This window comes from Channa argus, chromosome 12 (assembly GCF_033026475.1).
Source record: "Channa argus isolate prfri chromosome 12, Channa argus male v1.0, whole genome shotgun sequence".
Classification (NCBI taxonomy): domain Eukaryota; kingdom Metazoa; phylum Chordata; class Actinopteri; order Anabantiformes; family Channidae; genus Channa; species Channa argus.
This window is the reverse complement of record NC_090208.1, coordinates 12,756,379-12,779,647: the sequence shown is the minus strand read 5'-3', so window position 1 is coordinate 12,779,647 and position 23,269 is coordinate 12,756,379. Positions and strand designations below refer to the sequence as shown.

Below are 23,269 nucleotides of genomic sequence, written 5' to 3'. Positions count from 1 at the left end.
GCAGGCTAAACAGCTGCAGCTATAGCTAATTAGCTAATCTGCTTTAAGATAGTTTCATAACTATAAACATAATTTTCCTGTTCATTTGATTGAAGTACTCTTAATGCTATATGCTACATGGAGCAGATGTGCTAAATACTGAGGCTAATATAAAGCTTTAGCTATAATCCTCTTTGGCTGGCTAGCTTAGCCTACAGAGTTCATGTTTCAACTTTTTTTTTTAATTCAAAATTATAAGAGAACGTTTTATTTTTTATATATATATATATATATATATATATATATATATATTATAAAATATTTATATTTTATTTATACACACACACACACACACACACACTCATTTATCCAAAGTAAGGCTGCCTCAGGTGTAGCTTGTTGGGTTTAGTGGAGTTTAAGCCTTGTCAAACTAACTGAAGGATGCTAACCTTAGCCTAAACACTGATAGCATCCAGACTACCTTCATAGCAGTGGGAAAATACTAGCTTACACAGCTGGATACAGTTGTAGTGAATTGATTTTTATTTGTCTGTATTTAATCCATAGCTATACAAACATAATCAGTTGGTGACAATCTACTGTTAACATCAACTTGCGCTAAGCTAGTACTCGTGTTACGTTGCCAGCTTGCGTTTTAAGAGGTAAACTATTTAATCCACTACGTAAACTTTTGTGTTTAGCCTTTTTCTCAAATGCTATAAAACGCACAAGCATTCCCACTCAGCAATAATCAATAATCTTAATTACTGCTGTTACTACTTACAGTACATGACAGAGCTGCCCAATAACTGTAAAATAAATGAAGAGGAAACTACTTCAGGTAACTCACCTGTCGTGCACTTCTAGAACTACCACCACCGCCTTCACCTCCACCCTGTCTCTTTAGCCACCCACCCATCCACTGGCCACTCTCCTCACTCCACTCCTCCTCTTCTTCTTTCCACAGATGAGCTCACAGTGCCTGCTCTATATCCCAGCAGCCCAGATGTGTGGGCGTCATACCCGCTGTACCCGGCGGAGCTGTCGCCGGCCCTCCCACCCGCTTTCACCTACCCCTCCTCGCTCCACGCTCAGGTAACCTGCAAACCTACGTGCCCTTCCCCACCTCCATCACCTGTGCCCCGTCACCTCCTCTTGAGCACATTGCAGAAACAGCTGTCTGCCTGAAATCAGTGTCTGCTCCATCCATAGATCCACCTCACAGCACACATCACCAAGTCACTCTCGTTCGCGAATTCACAAAAGAACGAAGATATTAACATATTTGCTTTATGCTTAATTTTTATATTCTTACATTCAGATAAACTCTTGGATGACTTTTGTTTTTTAAACACATTTATAGACCAAAATTTCTTAAATACTAGTCCATGAGTCTGCACCACTAAAGCGTGGAAATGAATAAAAAATGTAATATAATTTAATTTGTTCATTGATAGTAAAATTAGTGACTTTATAAATATTTAATTTGCAGGGTGTAGTCCATTTTTGCAGATATGTAATGCCGTTTTACCCTTCTCTTGAGGGGAGCTGCTACCTGATCCCATTTCCAGGAATCAAACTAAACTAATCTTACCGCTCCCCAAACATGCAAACTGTATTTGGAGACATAAGAAATGCATCCATGGGTTTGGCAAACTCTGACTCACCTCAGAGTTTGAAAAAAATAGCAAAATGGCCTTACAAAATAAAAATCCTAACAAATGCATACGGTACATTTCAAACGGTAGAAGTTGAACTAACTGTTGAATTAATGTGAACCATCCTTGTAGGTGAACATGGTTCCTCCTTTTGAAATGTCCAATCAATACAGCTATGTGAATTTTCCTAGATCTTAAAAAGAGTCAAGGCCATAGTTGTAAATTTTCACGAAAGAAACTCTTATCGTGGAGCCTTATTTATCCAAATCAGTGCAGCAGCAGCACAGCTGAACACTTTAGCACTTTGCAGGTTTGCATCATCACTTGACCATCACCTACTTCATTAATTAAAAGCCTCTTTTTCCACCAACCATGATCCAGTTTGTTGAAGTCTAATCTGCACAGCTCCAATGTGAGTTCGCATAACAGTTCAGTATTGATCTTTAGAAATTCTTCTCATGCAGCTTGTTTAACTCTCACTGACCCTAATGAGAGCTCAGTATTACATGTACTGTTTCTGATTTTGCGTTTTCTGATTTGGTTTTTAAACTTGCAATGATTTTCCAGCACTTCCAGTGTTGCTGTATGTGTGTGTCTAGCTGTATGTGTGTGTCCCGCTTTTTCTTTCATCCCTGCTCGGCAGTATATGAAGTATATTTCCGTATGGAATGCAGATACTAAGGTTATTTAAGTTTAAAAGGCCCCCAGCGAAGACACTAAAGCTGAAGCTCAGATGATGTAAGAATTTGAAATAAGTGCAAGTAAAATCTGCCTAGCTGGCATTTTTCCATAGGCGTCGTATATATGCGAGCGCACACTGACACACACATCCACAGTCTGGCTTTGTGATTTCATTGGGGGGATTGTGGTTGGCATCACACAGCATCTTCTGACCTAGAGCAGATGCTGATGTGAGACATATTTATACAACATTATATGTGTATATAAACAGGTCTTACGGCAAACACTCAAGACTAAAGGATCAAATCCAATTTATTTTAACCTGAGCTCAGCTTTCTGGCTCACTGATTAGTCAGCTACTGTCATCTCCTCTAGTGAGAGCACGTAATTGGGTTATTGGGTTGCTAGTAACTGTTAGCAATAGGTTTCAGAAAAATATTGGGCCCGTGCTGTGTGTGTTATTATGTTAATTACATTTGAAACAAGAAGATGATTATGTGTTCCTTTTGTTTATGCATTCATGTGGCAATTAGATAGATAGATAATTTTGCTTTGTAGCAAACAGAGAGTACATTGTCTTGCTATAGCTCTTGCATCTTAAAGACAGCCCAGTGTCATCTACCAACTAAACGTGACATAAAAAAATCCGGAAAATCTTGAAGTTAAAGGCGTTCAGCTGTTCAATTATTCCCTCCCTTTCAAAGAGTTAGATTATTTTGAAAAAATTGAATACCATCCTTATGTCTGTTCATTAGATATAAAACTACAGCCAGGGGGTTAGATTAAATTATTTTAGCATAAAGACTGCCATATGTTACACTTTGGCTTTTGTAGAGAATAAGCAAATGTGGTAAGTATTGAGCTTGTAGGTTGTACTGTATGCTAAGCTAAGATACAATTGGGTGCAATAGTTTGCATGCCCTTAATTTGAAATTTCATGAAGTGTAAAACTAAATTTTAATGCACCTTTTAGGGAATACAAATGTTCTTTCATCATCAGAAGTAACACAAATAGTTAGAGTATTTAAAAAAGTTAAATAATTAAAACAATTACATTTCTTTACTTTTTTTGACATTTAAAAATAAGGGGATGGATCTAACTTGGTGTTGTTTCTAATTCCCCCTAATGATAAAGTAAATAAGTAAATAATAAATAATAATAAAAATTATTATAAAGCTGTGTTTACACAACACAGCTGTCAGCTGTGTTTTTGATACTCACATCTTACACACGTGTCACACTAATGGTACACTTCTGACACAAGAGACCCTGGAACCCTAATTTAAGAAAAAGTTGGAACAATTTAAACATAAATGGAAAAACAGAATGCAATCATTTTCAAATATCATCAATACATATTTTATTCACAATAGAACATAAACAACATATCAGATGTTTAAACTGAGACATTTCTCCATTTCATGGAATATATTAGCTCATTCTGAATTTGACGCCTCTCAAATGTAAAGATAGGTGGAGGTTCACCAATTTGTGACAAGCTGCTTCTAAAAATTGTTTCAGAAAAATGTTCCTCAATGTAAAATTGTGCAGACTTTGAAGATCCCACCATCTACAGTATATAATATCATCACAAGATTCAGAGGATCAGGAGGAATCTCTGTGTACAAAGGTCTAGGCCAAAGGTCAAAACTAGATTTGCATGATCTCCGGGCCCTCAGGCTGCACTGCTTTAAAAACAGGCATGACTCTCTACTGGGCATCACTGCATGGGCTCATGAACACTTCCAGAAATTACTGTCTGTGAACACAGTTCACCGTGCAATCCACAAATGTAAGCTGTAAAGCTGTATCATGCAAAGGAGAAGCCATATATGAACACGATCCAGAAACACCGCCCTGTTCTCTGGGCCAAATTTCATTTAAAATGGTCTGAGGCAAAATAGAAAACTGTTCTGTGGTCTAATGAATCACAATTGGAAATTTTTTCCTGCACAATAAGAGGAGAGGGACCATCCAGCTTGTTATCAGTCGACAGTACAAAAACCTGCATCTGTGATGGCATGGGGGTGTATTAGTGCCTATGGCGTGGGAAGCTTACAGATCGCATCAATGCCTCAAGGTACATAGAGGTCCCATCCAGCCAACGGCTTTTTCAGGGAAGGCCTTGCATTATTTAGCAAGACAATCCTAAACCACATACTGCATCCATCACAACAGCATGGTTTCATAGGAGAAGAGTCCGGGTGCTGAACTGGCCTGGCAGCAGTCCAGATCTTTCACCAATAGAAAACATTACATAACATAACAAAGCTCATAAAACAAACTAATCCAGCAACAAAGCCCCAGGACTGTTGACAACATTCCTCTCCTAAACTCCAGACATTTACAAACAGTTGTTAAAAGAAGAAAGAATGCTACACAATGGGCAACATCAACATGTTCTAACTTTTTTGAGATGTGTTGTTGCCATCAAATTCAAAATGAGCTAATGTTTTCCATGAAACGGTTAAATGTATCAGTTTCAACATCTGATATGTTGTTTATGTTCTATTGTGAATAAAATATGGGTTGATGAGATTTGCAAATCATTGAGTTCTCTTTTTATTTACGTTTTGCACATTGTCATACACACTTTCTGTGTAGGACCAATTTAAGGTTTAAACTGTAATAATGGTTGGAGAAATACTAACTTTAGTCCTGTGACATTATTTTAACAAGTTTGTATGATTATAAATTCTGTGTATGGATGTGTGTTTAGATTCGCTGGCTCCCACCTGCAGATGGAACTCCTCAGGGATGGAAGTCCAGGCAGTTCTGCTGAAGTATGTGTGAGTAACATACACACACACACACAGTTACTCACTCACTCAACCCCTTGTTCTGCTATAACAAAGAAGTGTACATTGTGTTCTTTCTTGAAATTACTTTAGTAAATCTTATGACACTTTGTTTAAACAGGCGCAGCGATATTCCTAAACAAATGTCGCGAATAATCACAAGGTGGTACTCAGTGCGCGTGGTGTTGTACGTCAAGCGAGCCAACTGCCAAAGTAACCAACTAATTAGCCACATTGCTGCAATTTGACTTTAAACACATCAACAACTTCCTATCACATTAGCCTGTTAGGAATACATGTGGGAGTGGGAATGCCCTTAAGTGTGAAAACTGGGGCCACTTCTCGTACATCAACACGAGATGAAAGGTGCAATTTCATGGGGAACTCTATTATTTTCCCCACTCAGGTCACAGGATACAGAGGGTCGACTTTCCCCATTGATGTCTTGCTTGAGCTCAGGCATCAAAGGAAGCGAGTCAAACAGAATATACAACAGGCTTTGATGCCAGTGTTTTAATAAAACAGGCTGGATAGAGCTCAGGAAATATGACTAAAATGCTAATGTCAGCTTCTTTGATCGGTAATTTTATAATGACCAGTGGTGAAAGTCAATCCGTACATTTACTCAAGTACTAAGAGCAGGATGAAATGTCAGGAGGAACTTAGAAGAGAGGTGATAATCCTCTGTGGATTTGTCAATAGGAGCAACCCCTTCCACATTATTCCTTAATATTAATCTATTGATCAGAGCTCCTTTTAAGAAAAGAAACTGCATGATCAAAGTGCTTTTTCCACTGCTGATTATAGTTTTCCATGATTTTAGGTTTGATTTTTCAAGGTGAAATTTGATCAAGGGAAGTAAATCTGGTTTAGGGTTATTCACATGGAGTGGTTTTTGAGAAGGATGAGAAGAAGTTATTGGTTCCACAGATCCTCGTGATATTTATTATTGTATGTGACTGAAAGTTAGTTTTTTTTTTTATTATTATTATTATTATTGTGCACGCACTTTACGGCAACACTTCCACAATAAACACTGAATATTATCCTATAATTGTGTTGGTAGTGTACAGCAGATATTAGGGTGTGTTTGTCATTTTGTCAAGCCTGGCAGGATGAAATACATTTTTAATTAAAAAAATATTTTTGGCGTTTCTGCATTATGAGAAACTACACAGTGGAGAGTTATAAAGGAGACGGGACGAAGAATGAGGAGAATGGAGAATGTGATGCTCCAAAATGTCGTAAATGTGGAATATGCACCATGAACTGCTGAGGTGCCTGAGTACTGCTGGAAGGGCCATTTTTATGAATCTTAATTTAAAAACGATTAACATGGGGCTTTATTTAAAATAAATTACATACGAGTTCATTTTAGTGGCGCTGCAGATGGTACACAGGGAAGTTGGCTTCTAATAAGTGCTTTGATAAGTACGAGTCGAATGCAACCATGCATGAAGCACACGGCGCATGTGCTCGGCTCTGTGATTCAGACAAACTGAACGCTGTTGTGCTCGCAGAAAAACAAAACCACAAAGCACAACAAATCCCCTGCTAGCCTGTGTATCTGTTTACAGCCGAGTGTGTGTGCACATGTGTGTGTGTGTGTGTGTGTGTGTGTCTGCACTCGGCGCCAGTCACACTGTCACCAGATCCCTCCCTCCTAACATCTCGGGACAGGAAGAAACATGCTCCTCCAACCCCTTAGGGAGTCAGTGGCAAGTGGGTGGGTGGGTGGCGGTAGCATGGAGGCTAACATTCATCAGGCTGTTGATTGGTGCTAAACCTCAGCTGTCGCCTTTTAACTCTGCATCATAGCTTTTATCTCTTTTTCCAGAGACTTAAACATTTACTGCATGGGGGGGAAGCTGTTGCAGTGCTTTCAGTGTTTTTAGGGATCTCATCTCTGTTGGAGGGTGAAGGAGGAAGGGAGTGTAGAAGGGTGGGGCTTGGTGGAAGTAATTATTGCTCTATCAAACCAGGAGGAAGTAATTTGGCCGGTCAGCCTGCCCCAGTGGATATTAGCCCCTCAGTGAAACAACAACATCCCCACATCCGGTTGACAGTGGAGGGTGAAGTGAGGCTAAGAAGTCCAAGTAAGGAAACTGTGATAATCACAGGCAACTGCAGCCGATATACACGTATGCAGCGCTCGAGTTATGAACCGTGTTAGCACTAACAAAAACTCATTTATCCATCCCAAATACCAAAAAAAAAAAAAAAGACAGTTTTCTTACTTATTCTGGTGTTTATTTGATCTGATGCTACAGAATTTGAGATTCTGTGAGAAGATTTTTGTTTTTGGGGAAAATAAGTCAACATGGCCTAACTGCTTTCCAGAAACAGTATATCTGTTACTCAGTAATACCACAGACCACGCTGTGAACACTTTTCTATCAAAGACATGGACCTTGGGAAAACTGTTCACACTGAAGTCTGTGGATTCTGTAAAACACCGGAACATAAACATTGTATGTGATTACAAACATGTGTTTCTTTGTCAATAAATGTTTAGAAATAACAAGAAATACACACAATGTACATAAAGACAGAAAACATATTCGGACATATCACAGTTTATGTGAAGTATAAAATTACTAGAAGTTGAAATGTTTCCACCACTTGAAACTAAATTCCCACATTTTCTGCCTTCAAACATATTTTCTGAAGCTCCCTTGTGTAAGCAGTCTAGCTGAGGTTTGAAAAAAGTTTTTTCCTGCCTTTTTTTTTTCTTCAATTTGTACAACATGCTCTTTGTTGTATCTGTGAAAAAAAAAACCAAGCAGAGTGTCATCGTGTAGAAGTAGAGCAGCTGGGAAACAATAAATAGTCTCATAATATTAGATACAGTATACACATGCTTACCACTTTCCAAAACACATTCCTGACCCGTATTATAATATGTCTTAATAAAGCCATTGGAGCTTAGTTCACACTGAGGAGACTTCATGTGGCATAAATTCTAATTAAAGTGTGTGTGTGTGTGTGTGTGTGTGTGTGTGTGTCATTTTCTTATTTGGAAAAATTTACTTGACAAATTTAGTTTTGATACCCTTTCATTAGTGTGATGAGGAGGTTTTAGTTTGTCCTCACAACTTAAAAAATCTTTTTGATTGTTAGTACTTTGTTTTAGAATTAATGTCAGTTTTAGGTTTGGGTTTAACTAGGGTTAATGGTTTGGATTATACACTAAAGCCTGCTATAGATATGAACACTGTTCGTGTCATTGTTGGAGAGTCCAGCCTTTGACATTGTCCAGAGTGGCCTTTCATACATGTAACTCGCAGCAGGAGATCGTCAGAGTGAGAAGTGTCCTCAGGTGTGAAAATAAGCCGTGCAACTAATAAATAATAAATAATAAAAGAAAAAAGGTTCAAGTTGAGTGACACAAACCTCATTAACACGGCCACTCGATTGCTTTTAATCCTCCAAAAGACTCAGGACAGAGCAGTGTGTTACATGCATGAGCTCACGTGCATAACATTGACAGTGCACTAGGGGTCTCGTAGGACAATAATAATAATAATAATAATAATAATATTAATCCGGATTATGCCTGCAGCATTTTATTCTGACACATACACCCACTCCTAAAAAAGTCAGGATAAGTTCAGAATTCCACTCCATGTCTGAAAGGGACTTTGGTTTGATAGGTTGGGGTAGGGGAATATAGAATGCATTTGTGAGTGTCCTCACAAGTATGGTGAGGCACAGTTGGGTGGAGGTGTTTGTGTGTGTGTGTGTGTGTGTGTGTGTGTGTGTGTGTGTGTGTGGTTTCTTAATGTATATGGACTGGGCCACAACACATTTATTTCAAGCTACAATATGCAGCTTTTGGTAATGGAGCCAGCTGTAAGGTCAGACTGAAACACTGACACTTTGTTAAAGCCTGTGGCGTCTCATACATACGTGCAAGGTGCCTTTTTGCATCAGCATGCGACACACACAGCGTTTGACCTTCTCTGATTGGTCAGAAGGATGAGCCTTGCTGAGAAACCTTTAGAGGGGAATATCTGGACTGCTGCCAGTGCTTTTCTGTTAGCCTCTGTCTCAAAAATGTCCACAGCACATCTACACAAAGACAACTTATAAAGCTTATTTCAAAATATGTATAAAACTGTATACTGTAGCTTTACATGTGAGCATGACTTGAATGTCTGAAACACAATGGCAGATAAATGTTCTCAGTAAGCATGTGGACATGTATTTCAAAAGTCTAATTAAACATCCATGTCTCTGTCTTGTAACTATAATTGAAAAGGAAATGTTTGTCATTTCCTACAGCAAACTGTCAGTGCTGATTTAACTTTTGTTTACTCTGTTTGGAGCCCTGACATTTTGCAGCTGCACCAGACCTTGTGTTTCTTTTTATTTTTTATTTAAATTTTTATTTATTTTTTGGCTGTTCTGGTCTTGTTACATGATTATAGTCGAGCCATTTTTACAAGCAATGCAATCCGCAAAGCGAAGCGCTTGTGCAACACTTTGAAACACTTTAGCTGCAAGTCAACTAGAATAAACTTGGACTGAGGTTATGGACAGTGGCCGTAAGTGTTGCTCCAGCGCTGTACAATTTGTCCGCTATTGATGGGTCGTGTGCATTCACAAAAGAACAATCAGCGTTTGTGAATTGTTACTCATGCTGAAGGTGGTTGGTGACAGTGACGCTTCACAATGGCAGTAAAGAAATGGCTCACAGCTCCAGAGTCCGGAGAGGCTTGTGGTTAGTCAGTGGTTGTCTTGGCATTTGAAGGACGGGTAGCACTCATGGTCAGACTATGTCCGTTGCGTTAGGAACTTTAACAGTGGGAAACCTGTGTGCGTGTGTGTGTGTGTGTGTGTGTGTGTGTGTGTGAGAACAGCTGAAAGTGAGTGTTCAGGCTCTTGAGTCATGCCTGGTATATGAGTTGTCCTAATCACCTGGCATTCTGCCTGTCAAAGGAAGTCCCATTTTAAAAACTTCATTCTCAGCCGTGCTGCATCATGCAAGTTGAAACAGGTAGCTACAAACCTACTGTATTGGGACTTTTTGTTATTGTAATGCACCCGGAGGCTTCGACGAGTCATCTATCTGAATGTTTATAAAGCTGAAATATATTTGACATTCGTGCTCTTGCACAGAGCAATGTCCAAAGCCGGCGTAATAGTGGACATTAATGCCTAGTGAACTGGAGAGAAAGGTAATCCGGATTTTCCATCTGACAAGATGGGGTAGAGAGAGTGTGTGTGTGTGTTTGTGTGTCTGTGTGTGTGCGCCTTCTTGGCCATGAACTCAACAAAAACAGTGGTTCCTTTGCAATGTTGGACAAATTCCCACTGGAGAGCTGAAGACCAGCTGGGCCCCCTTTTACAAGGAAGTGGCGACTTTATTCTTTCACCCCCTACTGACATTACACACAGACACACGGGTCTCTTCCCTGCACTGGATCCAAGGAGGTAGATGCATGTCAGCAGCTGCATTCATCACCGCTTCAGCAGCTATTGCTGGTATGTGAGAAACACAGCCAGGGCCTAAAGGCTTTTCTACGGATTAAAGGGGCTTCAGATGGGGCTTTTTTCATGGCCGAGCTGCACAGGTAGAGATCTTAAAGAATCAGACGGATGTGTTCGCAAGTTTAGCTACAAATCAGCCACATTTCACTGATAATTTATGACTACAGACTGTTCGGCTACACGTTATTTTTCTTTCTACCTTCTTAGGCAGTTATTGGCTCATATTTTTTTCCCTTTTAAAAATATGTTTTTGTGTGATTTTGTCAAGTATTTTTAATCAACTTCATATCATCAGTGCATAGTGATTCATCTGTGCACAGGTTAGTTGCTCCTGTCCTGCAGTTGGGTGCAGCAGTCATGTAAAGTAGCAGCAGTATGGTTTACTTGTGACTGTGTGCCAGAGCAATGTACTGTCAAATGTTGAGTGTAAATTTGAACAGGACTTCTTTTCTCTTCTTTATTTGCAGCACGAGATCAATGTGCACTGATAACACAGGAAGGAGCGTTTGCTCTGTGGAGCCGAGCTGAAATAAAAACAAAACCAGTGCACACACTTCCATGAGAAATCGAGCCACCTCCCACATTCTCAAACACTCCATGTTTACCTATCTCACATCATGCGCCTGGGCCGAGCTATTGGATGTAACACATTAAGCCTGCATGTCACTAAACCTTTTCCTAATCCGCGCAGACGTGTTCAATGATCAACCCAGTCTTTAACCTTGGTGTTTCAGCCAGAACAAATACGGTGGTCTGGAAGTATGCGTCGTATCAGCTTAGCCAAGCGACTGTACAACGCATTGATTCCTTCATCCTTCGCTGAACGCGCAACAGGGCATTAGCTAGGCCAGCCGTGGTCCCAACTTGGCTCCTGTCTTTGCCTGCAACAGTCTGTCTCTCTGTCTCCTAAGGTCATGTTTAGTTTACTAATTGTTTATTGTTCCAAGGAGTTACTCCCCCAGCCTGAGCCCGGGTTACCACGGTTTCCAAGAGATGTCTATTTTTGGTGATACATGTGGAGAGGGGTCAGAGGGTTGACCTTTCTCTTCAGTCTAAGGGGGGTGTTGTGGTGCTGGGGGATCATGGGGGATACGTTTGTTAGGCAGAAGTTTTAAAGACAATTTTTAGCTGACATCCTGTTTGTCGCAGCTGGACATGGAGCCTAGAGACTTCAGTAAATCTGTCTTTTTAAGCGAGTGCTCATTCACTATTTTACATGTCATATTCAGTTTACAAGTCACAGGAAGTACTAAACAATTTGAGAATCCAGGTTTGTGGCTCCAGAGGAGCTTTGTTGAATCTGAGAAACTGACTCTAGAGACATCACTTCTCAGTGTGAGTTTGGAGGCACATTGTAACCGAAAGCCTGCCTTATTAATGGTGGTGTGAAGTTTCTAAAAGTGTGGGCAATTACCACACACAGAGCTTCTTATGAAAGACACAATCAAGTCGCATCTTTGGGAAATGGGGAAATCAAGTCTTTTTTGTTTTTTTGTTTTGTTTTGTTTTTTGGACTTTGACTGATACTAGAGGAGTAAAACTTGGCCTTCATTACCGTGATTTTCAAACACACTGGTTTTGATTCCTCCCCCATCTTAATAAGAATGTAATCCTAAACTGCTGGAGCAAGCCAACAATACTACACTCAGCTGATATCTGGTTCATCACAGATGGAATCAGTGGATAAGAAATGATGAGACTCACTCCAGTGTGAGTGGAAAAATCAAAAGGCAAAAAAAGCAAACTACTTTCTAAAGGTGAAGATTATGGTCACAGTTTTTCTGAATTGTGACTTAGAATTCTCACCTTATTTTCACAAACATTCATTGTAAAATAGCAGCTAATGCTAGTGCTAGCAGACTGAACACACACAGCAGGGACAACAGTCACAGGGCGGACAATGAACAGAGAGAACAGATATGACGTCTCAGTCACAATTAGTCATGAACCCTTGATAATTTTACGGACCATACAGTCTTGCTGTCAGTTTATACAGTATCACTCTGGCCTTTTTACAAGAATAAAGTAATACTCAAAAATCACGAATGGCTATCCAGTGGCTGACAATTGCAAACCAGCTTGACGTTCGCCATAAACCTGTCAACAAAAACACTTCCCTTTAGTAAAGCCTTGTGCCCTTTGTGTCCGCAGGTTCCTGATGTGTGATGGTGGCCGTGGGCGGCTGTGACGGGCGTTGCTAATTGCTTCTCGTATCCAATTAGAAACCAGGAGGTCTGACCTGGCTCCAGCTCCTGCAGCAGCGTACCGTCGGTGAGTTTGTGGCTCGGACTTCACGACCATTGATCCCAACAGGCGAGGACAAAAGGTGTAAATCTCACCTCGCCATTCAAAGCGGCGCGGCTGTCCCCCTGGCACAGTCTGATTTGAAAGTGTAGATTTGAGGAAAGACAGTATCACACTGCCAAAGACTTCTGCTGGAATGAACATGACTGCAGCAAGCTGTATTGACAACGTGTCACTTTTCATCTGTGCATGTTTCAGCTTTTTGCCCGACAGAAAAGCACAATTGCACAAAATAAAAGTGGGTGTGTGGTCTTGGCATCATGTAATTTGAGAAACCGTGGAGAAAACTAGAAACATGTTTTGTGTATGTGTATGTTAGTGTGTTTACAACACAGTCTCTACCTTTTTGCATGTGCAATTTTTAAGGGCGTGAGAGTGTGTTTGTGTCGTGTTCCACATGATCCCCCGTGTTTTCATTAGTGTACAAGGTTTGTGTGCAGTGACCATGGCAACCTCACACCTTCTCCTCTCTCCCTATCTGTCTCTCTCAGGCAACAGCAGCAGCCTCATGGGCCTCAGGACATACCAGACCCCAGCCTCCATCACACATCGAAGCCCCCACCCTCCTCAAAGTCCCTCTAATTTTTTTAGTTTTTTTTTTTTTTTTTTTGATACTGTTACATACTCGAGATTTACCGGCAGCACTTTGGCTACACCTCCTGTGATACCTCCACGAAAAGGTACCGAGCACGCGCGACAAAGGCGCACACACCCTTTGTCTACCACTTGACTGCACGGCCTGTCCTAACCTTTGCAGGTCTCTTGCTTTGCATTCTGTATATGCAAGTGCGGCCACAGGAGTGCAGGTGCATTTTATGCAGCCACGTTGCAAAGCCAGACGTATGGAAGTGTGGCTAAAGCGCAGCTGGAAAATTGTATTATATGACTCTAATTATTACTATTCTGTATATCATTCATATTAATGTTATTATGATTATTAAAATACATGTTGAAGCATGACTTTGCAAAAAAAAAAAAGAAATGAAAAACAATGCTGTACATTTTTAGATATTTTAAAGAAATACAAAAAGGTATTTTTGTAATCGAGACAATGTTTGAAATGGTTCTGTTGATGTTGGGTTTAAGTGTGTAAGGAACTTTTTTTGTTTGATTTGTGCCATTATAAAATGGCAAGTCGCTCTGCTATACCAAAGCAGTCTTGTTGGTTTGCTCTTTTCTACATACTGTGTGGATTTAAGTTTTCTTTTCATGGGTTTTCTGTCTGTGTGGTGTCTTTACCCAGTGAGGCAAACATATTAGTCCTTTGTCTAATTTGCTTTGAGTCAACTGAGCAGTTAATGTTGACGCTGAGTGACAGAAACGCACCTGATCCAGCTCGTGATTTTGCAGTTTATGGTAATCAGACGTGTTAAAAGAGGCACTGACAGGAATAAGCCATCACTGGTGAAGGTACAGTGACCCCAGAGACTGCAACACATTGCAAACTGAGCCCTGCTATAATTAGGAAGTTGCTCCTTCATTGTTTAGCAGGAGGACGGCAGCACAGTATAGAGAAACAAAAGACCAAAAGCATTCTTTTTAACACTGGAGAGCTATCTTGGCTAGTGGAGTTGTTTTGTTTTGTTTTTGACTGCTTTCTAGTCCTCAATCTGATTTCTTATGAAGTATGACGTTATTTTTGCTGCGTGTCTCTTTCGGTGTCACTCCAAAGAGCTACTCTGCATCTGAAAGGATATTCACTTTAAGCAAATTGTCTCTTTTGTCTATTTTTAGGGAGCCAACGTGATCGAACCTGCTTTTGTAAATTTCGATTTTACATAGTTGGGAGTGGAGGGGGGGACAAAGCCTTTTGTAATCATGTGTATTATGGGCCTGCAATAATGTGTTCGCTGTAGACACATCATGGAGTGATCATATTTCTGTAACATTTTGACGCCAAAATTCTCATTCACGTCGACTTTGTACAAAAACAAACCGTGATTCTTGTTCTTTTCTTAGGAGGCTAAGTCACATTTTACCGTGATGTGATGTCAAAACCTGAAACAAGAAAAAAAAATCTTCCTTGTAATGTTTGCCCAAGTGTGTACAATCATACTGGATCGGTTGAATCATATAGTCAGTGTTTGTAATGAATAATAATAATTATATGCACATCATATCAACTGATTTTCTGAAGCAGTTTTTGCTTTTACAAATATTTTTAACGCCAAATGTGGCCGAAAATTTATTAGAACAAGTATTTATAAGGTGTGTGAGTGTGCGTATGTGTGTTTTTATGGGTATTACATTTTTAAAGTTCATAGAAGATACCCATCGTATAATTCATTGTAAGTATTATTGTAAGTTCAATTGTATATTCATTTGGTAGATTTTGTAGAGCTTCTGTTTGTGTTTGTATCTGACTGATTGGAACATACTGTGTGTGATAAATGAATGCTGTTTTACCTACATAATTCACTGTGAAATCCAAACAGAAAACAGGCTCTTTGAAAGAATGGATCTTTGTGTGTTTTGCCAGCCGTACGGTACAGATGTTCCTGGATGTTAATGACAATGATCCCTTCTTGTTTTTTTTTTTGTCAATGCAAAATAATTCTCTTTTTGTTTTCAGTATACCGTGTGCGTATCTGTGTGTTCTGTGCATGTTCACGGCATGTGTGTGTTCTTTTATTTTTCTTGAAGCATAGAGTACTGTCGATATTTATGTACTTTAGCCACTGTAAGGAGAAACTGTATTTCAGTGAATTGCAGAGGTTGGTTTGTTTGAAACAAAAAAAAAGGATCAAAATGAGAAGTTTTTATTAAAATGTTAAATGAAGACATTTCAGTCCATCTGCCATTAAAGGTTGACGTCATCCTCGTCACGACTACATGGTTTTTCTTCCTTACGAATTATTTTCCTAGATTCCAGGTGTTTTTAACAAAGCATAATAAGATCAAAAGTTAGTAAATGATCAGTCAGAAACAAATAATTTAATCTTTGAATCATGCTATTACTTAAATCTTGACAATGAAATGTAAAAACCAATACAGAGCAAACTTTAATCAATCAGAAAAACTTTGTTTAACCTTGTTAACAAACTGTGTTGCTCAGTGTGTTTGGCCTGAATGTAAGAAGGGACCATACACAATAATTCAGCCTTGCTGCCAACTTCTACTAGTGGCCACTCTGGGTATTACAATGGACGTTTTCCAACACAGGTCACAATGAAAAGAGACCTGTAAAAGTTTGGACAGGACACCTTTAACGACAAAAGTTTTGTTTTGTTTTTGTTAATATTTGTTTCCCAGAGGCTGTAAGGCGAGTGTTAGGTCAATGGGCCGAGCATGGCTGGACCCGAACTCAAACATACCCCCCCAATCATTTGACTGAATAGAATAGAGAAAACCTGGCACCTTTTTGTAGTCTGAGGTGTCCTGCCAGCAGTTTTACAGGCATCGCTTTAATCATTAAAAAGAAAAGATTTTTTTGTTATAGTAATGTGAGTGGACAGTTGAAGGGCTGATGGGCAGAGCTGTTTTCAGCTCTTTTAATACATGCATGGGGCAAAATCAATAGTTCAAATAGCAATACTCATCTGGAGTGGGCCACACAGCATGGAAGCGGAATCTTCAGTTCAGATTATGTCATCTTGTTGCTTTTCTGCTAGAATTTGAGAAATATTTTAATATAGTAAAGTCAGAGGGAAGTTTAAAAGCATTGACGTATATTTACAACCTAAGCTAAGTGTATAGAAAGCCAGCGGAATTTTGGTGAAGTCACCGATTAAAGAGGCATAAACAAACGTGAAAATGTGGTGAGGATAATGAGAAATATTTTAAGCAATATGTAAAGGAAAGAATCAAAGCGTGCAAGCTGATGGGTCCCTTCAGTCAGACTTTGGGCTCCATATTCGAAGATTATTAAGTGTTGACAGTTTGACTGCACGTAAAGATTTCATCCACCTGCATGAAGCTCATTTCCTCTTCCTTGTCACACTTGTCACTGGATAACACCTCCCCCACCTCCCAGGAGGCCATCAAAGTATGATGTGGGATCCTATAAATTGGTTTGTGTACCCGGGGAGCTGCAGACCTCTGCCTGGCCTCTATAAGAATAGCCCACCTAACCCAGGGGCTGGCTACCCCAGAGACCCAGGCCACAGTCAATTTAGTTTCTCTCTTTGCTGTCTCCGCTCCCTTCTGTCTGCTCAGTCACGCCAGGTACCACGCACCAGCTTCTCACATGACACATACACTCGTCCATGCCGGGGGGTACTCACACAGGGTGTCAGAACAGAGTAAAGTGGGGGATAAAAGTGTTTGCGTGTACATGTGCACAGGCAAGAGAAGAGATTCATCTGGGGGTACAAAGTACATGCATACACACGACTGGCAACACTTTGTGAAGGTGTTTCTCCCTTTGACAAATCCATTAAAGAGGTGTTTCTGTTCCCTTCCACTCATCCTCTTCCAGCTTTGATACGCCTGACAAATGTCCTGACTGAGAAGTACCGTTAAATTAAATATCTCAAAGCTCTCTTATACATTAGGACTTGGTTGCTTTGTACAGTACAGTGATACACTGACCACTGTAGGGGCTCGATCATCCCATCACACACCTCTTTAAATAGTTTCTTTGCCTGGTTTTAGACGCCTGTAAGGATGTAAACCTAACGTTGTTTTACATTTTTGTTTTCGTGTGCCATCCTGGGAGAATCTTGAGGATCTTGTTTGACAAAGCCTCGCCACTTTCCCTTTGCCCCGTCTCCATGATTGAACCTCCTCTTTCAACCCCCCCCTCCAAGCAGGTAATTTACTGTAGCAGGCTGAGCACACACTTCACAAGATGGCACCCCTGTCTCAGTTAAACTGTGCGATGCAACGTCATATACATTGATGATCATATCACTACTGTTCGATTAGCTGGTAAAAAGTTTCTAAATATTCTGAAACACAAACACGTGTGATGTTTCTGGTTAATACTGTACTACAGGAGACTTATGCCTGGGAAATTCTGTGAAATTTTATGTGAGGTTTTGTGCCAGTTGATCAAGTAAAAGTTTGCTTCCCACTCTGGACATTGTGATTCTGTAGAATTTCTTAACAATCTGGCCAATTTCAGCTGAGACATTTCCGTCTGTGGAACACAGATATTTGAGTCCATCTATTAGCGTCTAGCAGGGCTAAAAATAGATATAATTTTGTACTGTAGGAATATGATGGGCTGTCTTGGTGGGACTGCGTTTTAATACAGTTACCATGTAATGTCTCTCACTTTCCACTCCACTGTCCCTATTAAAGCCAGTATATGTAGTAAAAACAAATATATTTCTACTATTATCCAATCTTATCAATCTTTACAAACTTCCAAGGCTGGTAAAAATCTGAGCCTGTGCAATGGCTTTAATCTAAAATGTGTTTCTAAACCTCAAGAGATCCAGTATTCAGCACTGACTAACTGGTGACTCATCATTCAGCAGTCTGCTAAAGTCTGCACAGTCATTGTCTAAACAGAGATTAGACGAAAGAGGGTTGTTTCGTCTTTTCCAAGAAGACCAAAAAGCCCTGACACTCCCCGTCTTGCTGCTGGTGTCTTTTGTGATTGTTACTCGTTCGGATAAGCTGACGACTTCAGAGTGAGTCAGTGAATTTGATTTCGCAGCGGGGGGTGACAGGAGAGAGCGAGGGCGCTTCTCTTCCTGCACTGTCCTCACTGCGAGCCCCTTGTCCTCACTCTTGTCTTTGTCCACCTCACACTATTTTTCCACCTTTTTTATCATCCACAGCCTCCACCTCCCTTGGGTGGGCCCCTGCCTAGTCTCACTGAAATCAAAACACTGAAGGTTAACTCTCCCACTGCTTTCCTGTTTCTCACTGCTTCCATGTTGCTACAGCCCACCCTTTGTTTCTAGATAAGTGCACTGAGATATTATTTTAATCATTTGAACTGAGATCCAATAACTGTGTAGGTGTATGTGTGTACATCTGAAAAAACAGGGTGTGTGTCATTTGATGACTTGACTGGGGATGACATCATAGCATGACCGAGGCCCTTTCCCTCAGAAAATCAGAGCTCCACAGCGCTATCAAATGGTCATGCAAAGACATTACAGCATCAATCCCTTCACTGCTCCTATAATAAGTGCTGGAAGAAGATTCTGATGCTTTACTTGGATATAAGTACTATTAATGCAGTGTAAAAACACTCTCTACAAGTAATTAAAAGCATAGAATTGTTGGCAAAAAATGTATTTGTATTTTTAAAATGTGTTATTATATCAATTGATCACCATTTTTTTAAGGATACAAGCAGTATTCAGTGGTGTTGGTAGTTAAGGTTGAGCTAGTTCGAATTATATCTTAAAAAAACTGATAAACTGATCATATTTTTTAGCAAAATATTATTGTGAAAAGTGACTGGCTGTTATATCTGTTAGATGACTCCAGGGGGTTTCATTCCGAATCATTTAGAAGCATTAAATAAAGATAATAAGGTATAAGTTTAAGAAGTGATTTAGTAAATGTTCATATTTTAAATAATTTAGAAAACAAAACATGCTCAGATGTAGAGCTTGAAATCACATTTGAATCATTTTGGTGAAAATACAGTATGTATGTTTCACAATAATATTATTCACATGCATTGCAGCCTTTTTTAAAATAAGAGTTAAACATGTTGTCAAATAGGTAAATATTAAATTAATTCATTAATTGAATTCTTTTTTTTTTTCTATTCAACTGTGTCTAAAGTGCAGCGTGTTGAGCTTTCAAGGCCACCATAGAGTTTCCATCAGTTCCTTTCAATCTACTGTCATATTGGTTACACACCTGTGACGAATGCTTCTAATTAAAATCCCTTTGGACTCCAAAAACAAAGGAAGTCCCACTAACCTATTTTTTCCTGAACTAAAATCTGCAGATTTACGGTCTTGGAGCCTCTCGACATCTGAGGGGTCTCATAGGACACAGTGGATTCAGAGGCAAACCGGTGTTCAAAGCAGCCCCACTTCTTCCAGATTAGCGTTGTGCATGCTGTGCTTATGCATTCATGAAAGAGGGGGGGGCCCTTTCAGTGGGGGGCTAGGATTGATTGAAGTTAGATGTCATCTCAGGCTGTTTAGATGTGGATGGGTGTCTGTTTATTAGTTATCAGTATCATTTTGTTTGAGTTGAATTTATTAATCTGTGAATCCAGCAGACAGACAGGCAGCTTCTCAAGTGCAGCGTGGGCCGTTTGCCCCCAGACCCCTGTCCACATGTTGAAGTGTGTGTGGCAAGACACTGAACCCCCAAACTCCCCAAACCATCTGATGTAAAAATGTGCCATATCAACACGTGGACCATTGATCTGAACTAACGTGTTAAGCCAAAAGAAGAAAAAGAAGAAGCTTTTGGACATTTGTTTGATGTGAGGCACTAAAACACACTCACAATGGCCATCTTGATCAAATTAGAGGTGAATCAAAAGTTTTAATTTCATGTCATCGTTTTGTTTTGATTAATTAAAAATGTCACCAGCTGTGTCTGGGAGCGTTTATATTTTTGGTACTAAACTTTCATTTATTTTCTCTGTTCGTGGCTGAAATGGGCTTCTATGCTTTTGTACAGTTTTTTTTTTTTTTTTTACAAGCATGAAACATACAGAATTAACAAAGCAAAAACATCTACATCTCTATATTTAACAGCATATTGAGCGTATTTTAGCTTTAAAGCTTCTTCCTGTTAAACGCAAGGCGTTTAATAAAAAACATTCAGAGAAACTTGTGATAAGAGGCGAGATAAATGTGGGCACAAGTCTCCCTCTTGTGACCAGAGCAGCTCAGTGCATGAATGACGCAAAAGCAAACAAGGAAACTTTCCCTGCTGAATGTCATTATCCAGAGCATTTCTACAACCCTATCATGTGGCTCCCCAGGATTTCTGTGTAGCTGTTCAGACCAAGAGCAGCACATGACAACTCAAGACCCTTCTGTCATCATGTGATCAGACTGGAGTCAAAGCTGGAGTAATGAGTTTATAAAAGAAGCCTCTTTATTAAACATTGAATGCTTATTAAATGTATTCATGAGGACTTGATCGCTCTATAAACTGGCTGACTTCACTGTAGACTTTAATCACTTATAAAATTTGGGTCACAATTAACACAATGCACAAATTCTCTTACTAAAATGTATTAAGAAAAACACTAATATACTCAAATGAGACATTAAAAAGCTTTATTGTTACAGAGTTTATAATATATAAAAGCCATTAGTGCAAACTGACTTGTTTTCTAAACTCGTTAAAGACACATAACAAATTCTATGATAATTCCTATTGCGGGGGCCGATATTGTGCTGCTTTAGCCTGATTTAAGGTCTAGCGTGGAGGTAAATGCTGTTAACAGCATGGCCGATTAAAAGGCTCCTTCAGTTTTCAGACATTAATTTGTAAGACTTACATCTCATTAATACAATGGAGATGGAGGATTGTCAGTTAATGTGGCTCACAGTCTTGAAACTCACAGTATAATAGTCACTAATTACAACTACTCCTTGGAAACAGCCTGTTACTTTTAAAATCCTATGGATTCCTCTGAGCTACAAGGGTACATGGCTACATTGTTTCTGGCAAGACATGCTCTACCTACTGATAAACCCAAACACAACCCATCTTCATCTCCATTTTACTACTGTACAGTCAGAAATCTCAGATATCTCAATACCTGACAACCTTAATAAATATGTACAGGCCAATGCCAGTAGCAATTTAGGTAAAGACGTCCTTAAAAAGCTCCATTTCGCTGTCATACTGAAACTAATGTCTGAACTGATGCTGTTCATCTCTGTAGCAGCACAATAGTGAGGTTGAGGATTCAACTCTCAAAGCTCAACATTGTAAAGTTAAGGCAATAGAATCCCATTAGAATAACTTGACTCCGCCGCGTCTTATTGTCAGAATGAAAAAACATACAAATCTATAGTGTGCCATCTATATAAAAATAAATTGTGAACTTTACACTCCAGGTTACTGCTTCTTGAAAATCCTCTTAGCATCGACTCCCTCGTAGTTGTAACTCTGCAGGAAGTGGACAAAGGTACGTTACTTAAAGAAGATAAAACTGCATTAATTAACATAGCTGGGATCGATGAGACACGTCTGGAACCACTGACCTGTACGAGCTCTCCTCCCACCAGAGCTCTAGTGGTGGTCAGGACCTTGTTGTTGTCTTTCCTGGTGAACTTGCCTTTGAGCAGGTCACCATCCATCTCCCATGTACCCTACAGAACAGTTGATAAGAGAAAGCCATCAATGCCCTGCTTATGTTGTTATTGAATTTGGCTGCTGTTGCTTTAATAAGTTCTGGACCGCTCACTGAGACTTACTGAGACGTCGGTGCCATCAGCCAGACTGTAGTCGAAAGGGACGCCCAGGGTGAAGTCGATGTCTTTGGTGCGGAAGGTGCTGGACTCTTTGATGTGAAATTTGTCCCCAGTCTGCTCGATGACAATCTTCAGGTTGTCATGTTCGGCCAGCTTGCGCTTCATTACGTTGACACCTTGTTAAACAGGAGAGAAGTAGAACCATGTTCCTCTATTGCTGTCATTAAGAAATTGTGTGTTGGGAGTGAGTGAAGTTTTTCATTTCATGTGTTCACTAAGTTTGCTTGGTCCCAGAGAAAGATCTTAATGTAGCTTCTGCTGTTATTATGAGCAGAGCCACGAACACCCATCTGCACAGTGGAAAATTCATGCAGCAATGTTAAACCACATGACACAGTTACATACTTTGCCCCCCATAAACACACTCACCCATTTGCTCCATGAACTTGTCATAGTTCTCGCTGCGGTCCACCTTCCAGGATCCATTGAACGCCATGGCTGTGCAGGCTCGTTGGGGGTTTGTAGGAGCTGGTGATGAAGTACTACCAGACCGTGGGAGTTAAACGCCCATTGGCTTCCATTTATATTCACTGTCACAACCCCACCCCCATCCCCACCTCCCCCCCCCCCCCAAACAGAACCGTCCCCTCCCTGAGCTGGCATGGAAGATGCCCTTCTTTATCTCACTGATTGTCTGCTGATGGGGCCATTTAAAAAATTGTGTCAAATGTAGGGCGATTGCCGCACGACCTCGAGGATACACTGATAAATAACAGGAGGGCAACTCCCCTCTCGTGAATCTGGCAGAGTTAAACACTGTTGCACTGTTCTGCATGAGAAAAAAAAAATAAAACAGTGGGCTGTTTGTGTGGCTGCTCATGGCTGCCCCTTAACGGGGCCCCCTTTTCTTCCTCAATCTTTTCTTTGTCGCCGTGTTTGTGCCTGGCATGGAAATGCGTTGTGAAGGGCCTTCTCTTTGACGGTGACAACTAGAGCTGGCATGGTTACAAAGAGTAGTGAAAGAGAAAAAAACATTACAGTGGAAACTTT

The 23,269-nt window shown here is 40.1% G+C and overlaps 2 protein-coding genes across 5 annotated transcripts in view; one reads left to right on the top strand and one right to left on the bottom strand.

Annotated features, from left to right (window-relative positions):
- The window catches only part of LOC137137236 (RNA-binding protein with multiple splicing-like), a 35,653-nt gene extending 19,918 nt beyond the window's left edge, over positions 1–15,735 (top strand). Inside the window, exons 7-10 of one of the 4 annotated variants that reach the window (XM_067523228.1) lie at positions 947–1,074; positions 5,039–5,102; positions 12,762–12,881; positions 13,406–15,735. In XM_067523228.1, the coding sequence (XP_067379329.1) occupies positions 947–1,074; positions 5,039–5,101 (191 nt within the window). In that variant the 3' untranslated portion in view covers position 5,102; positions 12,762–12,881; positions 13,406–15,735. Of the gene's footprint in view, positions 1–946; positions 1,075–5,038; positions 5,109–12,761; positions 12,882–13,405 lie in introns of all 4 variants that reach the window. The other 3 variants (XM_067523227.1, XM_067523230.1, XM_067523229.1) reach the window with 3 other exon arrangements.
- A 5,321-nt stretch (positions 15,736–21,056) lies between these two features.
- Positions 21,057–22,807, bottom strand: LOC137137237 (fatty acid-binding protein, intestinal-like). The gene is made up of 4 exons (XM_067523231.1): positions 22,649–22,807; positions 22,223–22,395; positions 22,010–22,117; positions 21,057–21,914 (listed from the first exon to the last, which is right to left on the bottom strand). Exons 1-4 carry the CDS (start codon positions 22,713–22,715, stop codon positions 21,864–21,866), a joined length of 399 nt encoding a protein of 132 aa, XP_067379332.1. The 5' UTR covers positions 22,716–22,807; the 3' UTR covers positions 21,057–21,863.
- Positions 22,808–23,269: the final 462 nt, after the last annotated feature.